The 9345-nt window shown below is 33.2% G+C and overlaps 1 protein-coding gene across 1 annotated transcript; it reads right to left on the reverse strand.

Annotated features, from left to right (window-relative positions):
* Nucleotides 1-1610: 1610 nt before the first annotated feature.
* Nucleotides 1611-4500, reverse strand: LOC101494042 (uncharacterized). The gene is made up of 5 exons (XM_012719971.1): nucleotides 4101-4500; nucleotides 2600-3971; nucleotides 2206-2514; nucleotides 2042-2132; nucleotides 1611-1964 (listed from the first exon to the last, which is right to left on the reverse strand). The coding sequence occupies exons 1-5, from the start codon at nucleotides 4498-4500 to the stop codon at nucleotides 1611-1613; spliced, it is 2526 nt and encodes an 841-aa protein (XP_012575425.1).
* Between the last annotated feature and the right edge of the window lie 4845 nt (nucleotides 4501-9345).

Genomic DNA, 9345 nt, shown 5'->3' on the forward strand with positions numbered 1-9345 from the left:
AAATAGTAGGTATGTCCTTAATATAAAAAGTGTACCAATCGAATGGTATGTTCAGCAATGGATATAGATCCACCAGTATGGACAGCTCCTCCTTTAGAAGAAGCACGATTTTTCTTAGCTTGATTTGATATCTTCTTAAACGACGGATCCATCCATATCTTCTCAAGATCATTCCAAACAGTTTCTCCCATCCATGTTGGACACTTACGCTTCTTTCTCGCTTGCATCAACATATCAGAAAGACGCATTGATCCTTTTGTATTGAAGATATTCTTAATCTGAAAATTGTGCTCAGGCAACCAAGCAACTTTCTCCTGCAACATTACATTACAAATAAATTATAATGTTGCAATTAGCATCCACACAATAGTTCAACTCATTAACAAGATATATAACTTAATCTTACACCAAATTTGTCGAACCAACGTTCCAAAGTTAATTCTGGGATTGCTCCCCAGCTAGGATACGGATCAACATATTGTGATGTAATGACTGAGGTGAGGGCCTTGGAGGCCACCCTACACGGTAACCACCTGCAAACAATTTAAAAAAAAAATAACTTCAAATGAACCATAATCCTTATGTAGTAATGAAAAGTTAATCCTTATGTAGTTACATACCCTCGACCATCTGGCCATATCATTGTTCTCCCATCAGGCGCAACCCCATGACTAGAATCTGCACATCTTGACCCTTGAGTCTTATTACCAATATCAAGCGGTATTGAAGGTGGTGGATTAGCGGAAATTGAAGTATGTCGTGAAGCAACTGATGTTAATGGTTGTGACGGTGAACACTCAACAGTCGGGGAAATGTTGTCTTTTGGGACAAAATTTGGTGTGGGCATCATCACTATAATTGGTTCAGATTGATGCACCTTATTAGGTGGGAGTGGAAGCACTGCAGCTTGTTGGGTAGGAGGCTTAACATGTTGTTGGGTGGGATGTCGCACATATTGTGAGGTTGGTGTAGTGGCATTGGCATCTAGTGGAAAATGATCAATTGTTGCTTGTACCTGCTGAGCTGCTTGAGTTACCTTATGCGGTAAAATCATGCGATTTTTCTTCAAAGGAAGCTTGAGTCTAATCTTTTTTTTTTGGAGTCATCTATAAAAAATAACATAAATAAAAACAATTAGCACACACAATAGTAAACACAATTCAAGATTATCAACTCTACAACATTAAAGAACTTGAATCTAAAACTAATATATCAAAAGGTAGAATATGAAGATTTATACAAACAATCAACTACTATTTATACTTACTAAAAATTCAAATGTCAATTGAAAAATCATCCCCATCTTCATCATCCATATCACTATCATTATCAATTGGAATATTTGGAACAAACGTTACATTGACTTCTTCATCGCTATGTGTTTCATCATGCAAGCCAACCATTTCTTCAATTTCAGTTAATTGTTCAACATGTGCCATATCTTCATCTTGATATGGCATGTCCTCATCGGCTCCATCCACCTCTACATGACCCATAGGCTTTGTTTTGATAACTGCAGCCCAGTGACGCTTATCAGTTCGCATTTCAGGATAGGGTACATAATACACCTGTCTAGCTTTTTGTGCAATTATGAAGGGATCATAGAGATCTTATTTTCGATTCATCTTGATATCTACAATATCATATTGTGGATGAACTTTGGTTCCTCTGTTCCGTCTAGGATCAAACCATTGGCAATAAAACAAGGCTACTTTGTGAGGCAATTTGTAATACTCCAACTCGAAGATATGTTGGATGACTCCATAGAAATCATCTTCCCCTCCTCCAGTAACCCCTTTCACATAAACTCCACTATTTATGGTTTTCTTACCCTGAGACCAAGCTTTTGTGTGAAATTTGTACCCATTAATGTAATACTTGTGCCAAGTTTTAACCATTGAGTTAGGACCCCAAGCTAATGATAACAAGTTAGGGTCAGTCACGCCATTTTCCTTGTCAATGGCCTATACAAACATGATATTCACAATAGTTAGGTGAGAAGTTCTAATTTATTTGCAACAAACTTCAATAAAGCACTTACATACGCACGAAACCATTCTGGGAATTCTCCATGTATACGAGTTTGAGATATAGGATCTTCTTCAAGAATGGAATTAGAGTGCAAAAAGGCGCTGTCAATAATGAGAGAATTGTTATTACATGTATTTGGTAATTATGTGGGGTGTGTGCTTACATACTACTTACTCAATATATGGCTTGACCTCGTTGCAATTGATGAGGATGTGTACATGAGCAGACCTTCTTTCAGCATCACTCAACCAATGTGTTTGGGCCTTCCCACTAGGACGTCCTAATTGATTGCTAATTGACAGTGTTGTTGTGACAACATCATTTAATTTTGCACCTTCATTACGTTGGCTTCTATTAAACAAAGAGATTGTTTTGAAATAGTGGGAACAAAAATATGTTGTCTCTCGATGTAAGTATGACATACATATTGATCCTTCCACTCTAGCCTTGTTTTTCACTGTGCGCTTAAAATCACCCATCATTCTGGAAAAGCGAGAGCAATAACTTAATAAATGTGAAAATATCTTGAAAAAAAAAATGAAATCCTTAATGGTGAATATAAAAATACCTTTCAAATGGATACATCCATCGATATTGAACTGGACCACCAAGTTTTGCCTCATACGGTAGGTGAATTGGAAGATGTTCCATTGAATCAAAGAATCCTGGTGGAAAGATTCTTTCAAGTTTGCATATGATGAATGGAATATTTTCACCCAATTTGACCAATTCATCATGTCTTAAGGTATTGCTGCACAAGCCCTTAAAGAATTGACTTAATTCTGTTAATGGTTTCCACACATGGTCAGGCAATGAACTAAATGCAAATGGAAGCAAACACTCCATAAATACATGACAATCGTGGCTTTTCATCCCATTCATTTGTCCTCTATTAACATCTGCACATCTTGCCAAGTTAGACGCATACCCATCTGGCATCTTAAGCTCCTTTATCCATTTACAAACATTATTTGCCTCATTAGACGTAAGACAATAATTTGCCTTAGGTTTTTTCATTTTTCCATTGTTATGTGGAACCAACTCCAGGTCGCTACGTTGGCAAATGATGGCCAAGTCCATTCGTGCTTTTTCATCGTCCTTAGTCTCGTTCTTAACATTCATGACAGTGTTAAACACATTATCAAAGAAGTTTTTTTCTATGTGCATGACATCTAAATTATGCCTTAATAAATTATCTTTCCAGTATGGAAGATCCCAAAATATGCTTCGTTTAGTCCAATTATGGCTAACTCCATATCCCGACAATTTAGAATGTGCAGTATCTATCACTCGTGGAATATTGTGAACCCAACCCCAAACTTCTTCACCGGTCAATATTGGAGGAGATTCATCTTTCACAACCCTATTTTTAGTGAATCCTTTTTTACTTCTTCTAAATGCATGATTATGAGGTAAGAAACAACGGTGACAATCAAACCATGAATTTTTGCCACCGTATTTTAAGGTAAAAGCCTTATTTCCATCCATACACACCGGACATGCCAACTTACCTTGGGTACTCCATCTAGATAACATGCCATAAGCAGGAAAATCGTTAATTGTCCATATTAAGGTTGCCATCATTACAAAATTTTGTTTCATGGATATATCATAAGTCAAAGTCCCTTCACTCCACAACTGTTTAAGCTCATCTATTAACGGTTGTAAATATACATCAATGTTTGCTTTTGGGTTAGATGGTCCAGGTATGAGACAAGTCAAAAACATGAATGGTTTAGTCATGCACATTTCGGGCGGGAGATTATACGAGGTCACAACAACAGGCCAACAAGAATATGGGGTTGAAGAGGCCTGAATGTATGGCGTGAAGCCATCAGAACATAAACCAAGCCTTACATTTCTTGGTTCATTTGCGAAGTTTGGATACTTTGCATCAAAATGGTTCCAAGCTTCCTCATCTAATGGATGACGTAAACTGCCTGAACTCGATCAATTATGTTGATGCCATTTCATTTGGGCAGCAGTTTCTGTTGATGCATACAATCTTTTTAACCTTGGAGTGATCGACATATAGAACATCCTCTTAACTGGAATGTCTTTATGGTTACCTATCCCAGGCTTACGAGGAACATATCGAGGTTCATGGCAAAACCTACACTCTATATCTGCACTATTGTCTTTGTAGTACAACATGCACCCTTTAACACAACAATCAATTTTCTCAGACTTCAATCCTAGCATTGTCACCAATTTTTTCGCTTGGTAAAAACTTTTTGGAAGTGAATCCTTAAAAGGACACACATCTACAAGAATGCTTGCAAAGAAATCAAGACATTTCTGTGGAACATTCCAATTTGATTTGCAAGCTAAAAGTTTCACGCATATTGAAAGTTTTGAATCAGAAGCCCCCTCATATAAGGGTTTGTTTGCAGCAGTTAACAAATCATAAAAGTCTTGATTTCGCTTGGTAAAATATTTTTGGAAGTGAATCCTTAAAAGGACACACATCTACAAGCATGCTTGCAAAGAAATCAAGACATTTCTGTGGAACATTCCAATTTGATTTGCATCATCGACCATATGTTGGATTAACGTAAACGGATCATCGTTATCAATATTTCCACTACTACTTGGAATATTTTCTGGGTCAATATGTGGGGCTTCTTCACCATGCTCAGTCCAATACCAATAATTTGGTTGGAACCCAAACCTATACAAGTGAAGTTTGACTTCACTTGCAGACAATATACCGCTACACATGCAATTGTGACAAGGACATCTGATGCCACCATCTTTTACAAATTGATTTCGACTTATTGCCTTCGTTATAAACTCTTCAACACCTTTTGCGAAGGCTGGTTTCAACCCCCCTCGTTGAACATAAAGTCTATCATATACCCAACTACGATCTGGATGGTAGCCATCCATATTTTGAAGGATAAACAAATAATTGAGGAGCGATGAAACTGTGAACAGAATGTAATTTTACATATCAAATATGATACCTATACAAACCTCAAACAAGTTATTACTCAAAGTTCAAATTGAAAATAATGTTCTCCAAACATAAACTAATTGTCATACTAACTATAAATAGTTATGCAAATATTTGCTGTAAAATTAGTTGCAGATAATTTAGCTCTCATTGTCAAACTAACTTAAATTGTCAAACTAACTATAACAAGTTATTGCTGTAAAATTGTCAAACTAACTTAACATTCCTTTTGCAACAAATAAGAACAAATAAGAACACATTCCAACCAATTGCAACCAATTCCAATCAGCTCTCATTCCATTCATGTGCATAAAAGATTCATAATAAAGGAAAAGATAAAATAAATAACACATGAACGTGATGTATAATACTGCACAAATCCCTTAAAAGTAAGCTATCTATTTTATTTTTACTGTAAAAAATAAAAACCAAAAATACCAAATAGGTTTGCATATAAGAACCTTTTCTCTCTACTTAAAAAAATTGCATTCTGAAGTGATATTTGTAGAAAAATTTGAATCCACTAATTAAGGAGAAAAAAAAAGGATTGTCTATAATGATAGATCTGATTCTCGATGATGATCACTTTCTAATTCAATATGGAGAATATCCAAGTTGCAATAACCAAAATAGTTTACTATATAAGACAATTATGTTATTATTTAAGAAAATGAAACCACTCATTATTAGTGTTGAATTAATAATAAAAACACATTAAAAAAAATACTCTAGGATCTGAAATGTTCTTTTTACATATACCACTTACATAGGAATTGAACATTCAAAGAGTCCAACAATACAAATCAGCCACTATAAATACATAATTTTTTTTACTAAACTTTCTCTTCTAAATTTGTAGCCAAGATTTTTGTATCAACCTGTTCCAAATCTTCTTCCTTTTTCATTTCACTAATTTCTTCCAAGGGATTGTAAGTGTAACACCAAAGACAAATTCCAAAATAAAATAGATTTATAAGTTGAATTCCACTAACAAGATAATAATAGTACTCCAATTTACCTCTATTGAGGTTCCTATCAGGTAACCAATTCCTTTCTTTACCACTATATCATAAGTAACTCTATCATAAGTTGGGATCAAACACTTATTTTTGTTAGATATTAGACATGTATTTAATCAATGACATGTTTTTTATATTAACTCTCTGATTTATCAAGAAAACACATCTTGTTAGTCTAGAGTTCGGCTAAAAGTTAAGTAAAGTCCAACTAAACATTGTTTTAGTCATGATTTGAATTCAGTATTCTCGACCTATTGATAATTAGAGCTTATTATACACTTAAACTCATTCATTGTGTTAGAGCAATGACATGTTAATTATATTGTTGTGACAATTTAAATGTTTTGATTGTATTTTTGGCAGGGTTCCTTGCAAAAAGCATGGAGGGGCTAGGTTCAGTGTGAATGGGAGGGACTACTTTGAACTAGTGTTAATCAACAATATAGGTGGTGTTGGATCAATCCAATCTGTGTCCATTAAAGGCTCCAAATCTGGTTGTTTATTTTGAAACAGATATAATCACACCCTTACATGACCACTTTATGCCTATGTTTTGAAAACAAAACCGATTGATTTGGGAGCCTGTCAGAACCGGCTGATTTGGGAGCAAAAATATCCAAGCAAACAATATCCAAGCAAAACAAAATCAGATTCCAAGCAAAACAAAATCAGATTCCAAGCAAAACAAAATCAGATTCCAAGCAAAACATAATCAGATTCCAAGCAAAACATAATCAGATTCCAAGCAAAATAAAAACGGTACCGGCAGAGAGGACGAACGGCGTTGATTTGAAGTGGCAGAGAAGCGAACACGAACGACATAACTTGTGATTTGAAGTGGCGGTCAAGGGCGAACGGCGAACAGCGAACGGCGTTGATCGATTGCGAACGACATTGATTGCGAAGGGTTGGAACGGTGTTGATTGCGAAGGGTTTGAACGACGTTGAAGGGTTTGATTACGATTGGTTTTGTTTGCTTACAGAACTCGTTGAAGGGTTTGCTTACTGAACTCAGATTTGCGAAGGGTTTTGTTTGCTTAATGAACTCAGAAATGCCTTCTAACAAATGCCTTAACTTTTTTTTGAAAAAAAAACAAAGTAATATACAAAACTATAGTTTCAATTTACCCACGGATATTACCTACGGATAATCAGTGGTAACAAAAAATACGATTAAATTTTGACAACTTCAAGTTGAGTTTCTTTTTTTTTAATTTTACCCACGGATTTTTTTTTATTTTACATACGGACAAACCGTGGAAACCAATTAAAAAAAATTAAATTACTTAATAACAAATTTACTCACGGTTTTTTTATAGATATTATATAATTTATCCACTAACTGACATCCGTGGGTAATTTTCCGTAGGTATATGAATCTTTTCTTGTAGTGTCACACTCACACGTAACAAGGTAGAAGAATTACAATACAAGGTAACATGAATTAAGGTAGCAGTGAACTTAGTATAGTGAATTAAGGTAACATGAACTATAATACAAGATATTAGAATTACAAGGCAGTAGAACTAACATTAAGTGATTGTCAGATAACTATAAGTATAGCAGGTAACAGACTCAACAGAAATACAAGATAGTTAACAAGGAACCTATGCTTAGATTAACTAGAGGTAAAAACAACAAAAAAATCGAAATAAATAAAAATTCAAATAAATCTCAAGAGAGGAGAGAAAAAGAAAACAAAGACTAGAAAGTAAGAATAACATAATTTGCATATATCAATATTCTTTAACTTAAATTAAAATGTTTTAAAATTGAGACTCATAATTTCATTTCACATATACCAACTACAACATGACGATGTGCATTCAATATGGATATATGATTCCAAGTCATGAGTAAGAAAGACTAACATAAATAATGACATAAATCAAGATCTTTTGAATAAAATTATAACAAAATAAAAACAAATAGTTAAAGGCTAACCGCATGTATCAATATTTTTGTTTTAAATAACAAATATAACATACTTTTAACTTAACAAAAATAAATAGCTAAATGCTAATTGCATGTAACTATATATTTGTTTCAAATAACAAATATATTTTTTATATAACTTAAAGAACTATAAAAATTATTGTGGAGACCTAGGTCCAGAGGTATTTAGATTAGATAAGGTCCAACTCCAAAGGTATAGTTTGGTTCAAAGGACTAGAGTTTTAATCCTTACAGAGTCACACTCACAGAGAACAAACTCAATTAGCATGATAAAGAACTGATTTCCCCACACAATCAATATTTTCTCAAACTATGGAAGCATAAAATATTATTATTATTATTATTATTATTATTATTATTATTATTATTATTATTATTATTATTATTATTATTATTTTCTCAATCAATTACAATTTTATCCATTCTTTTCTCAATCAATTACATATATTATTCCAACATCTTATTGCAGTAAAACATAAAAATGGTATAAATTTCTACACAACAGTTCTAGAAGCGAAATCCACATAAAACATTTTGCAAGCAACTTTTATGCACATAAAGATGAATCTCCATTAAAAGAATTATGTGATAAGAAGGGACTCAGTTGCTCAATGTTTATACCGTACTTAAGTTAATTAATTAAATGAATAAAATAATTGAACGAAAACTGTGACACCCTAAATCCTAAAATGACATATATAATAATTTATACTAGATTTTTTGAGAAAAATTCGTAGCGGAAAAAGAAAATTGGTTTCTAAGAAAATAAAACTTGTATAACTAATTTAGGATATCATGTTTCTCGAAATACATGTGGAACAATTCAAATTTTATTCCTCAATTAAAATATTTTAATGTAAATGAATTTGATTTAATTATAATTTTTTAATTTAATTCTAAAAACTTACTAATACTAAGATTATCATATAAAAAGTCATTGGTAATTAAATAAGTAAAATACAAAGTGAAACTCTTAATTCTTGGTATCATCTATCAGAGCGGGATTCCTCCCAAATTTGAACTTCAAGACTCAATAACCTGTAATGACTGCAATTTTGCAAACGCATGGCCAAACCAATCAAACACAAACAACGAAAGATGCGAGTTTTGAAATCACGTTGATAGTGTAATATAAGTAAGAAGAACATACAAAAAATCATAATAGACCGTATCATAACACACCATGATATATCAAAATACTCAAGAAAACAATATCATATTATTATTTCAAAATCACTAAGTAAAGTCAATATATCGTTACATCATCAAAGCTAATTTATTATCACTTTTGAAACACATTAATCACAACAACAAAAATCCTAAAAAGTACAATATTATGCATGAGCTTAGATTCTACTTCACAATTTGGTACCATTCTAACTT

This window comes from Cicer arietinum, chromosome 4, assembly GCF_000331145.2.
Source record: "Cicer arietinum cultivar CDC Frontier isolate Library 1 chromosome 4, Cicar.CDCFrontier_v2.0, whole genome shotgun sequence".
Taxonomy (NCBI): Eukaryota; Viridiplantae; Streptophyta; class Magnoliopsida; order Fabales; family Fabaceae; genus Cicer; species Cicer arietinum.

Excerpts from the sequence above, each read along its gene's own strand:
- LOC101494042 (XM_012719971.1), bottom strand. The coding sequence starts at position 4,500 with ATGTGTGTCCTTTTAAGGATTCACTTCCAAAAATATTTTACCAAGCGA. Across the intron at positions 2,133-2,205 it reads GAGGTCAAGCCATATATTGA|CGCCTTTTTGCACTCTAATT; the intron begins GTAAGTAGTATG and ends CATTATTGACAG. Across the intron at positions 1,965-2,041 it reads CAGAATGGTTTCGTGCGTAT|GCCATTGACAAGGAAAATGG; the intron begins GTAAGTGCTTTA and ends ATGTTTGTATAG.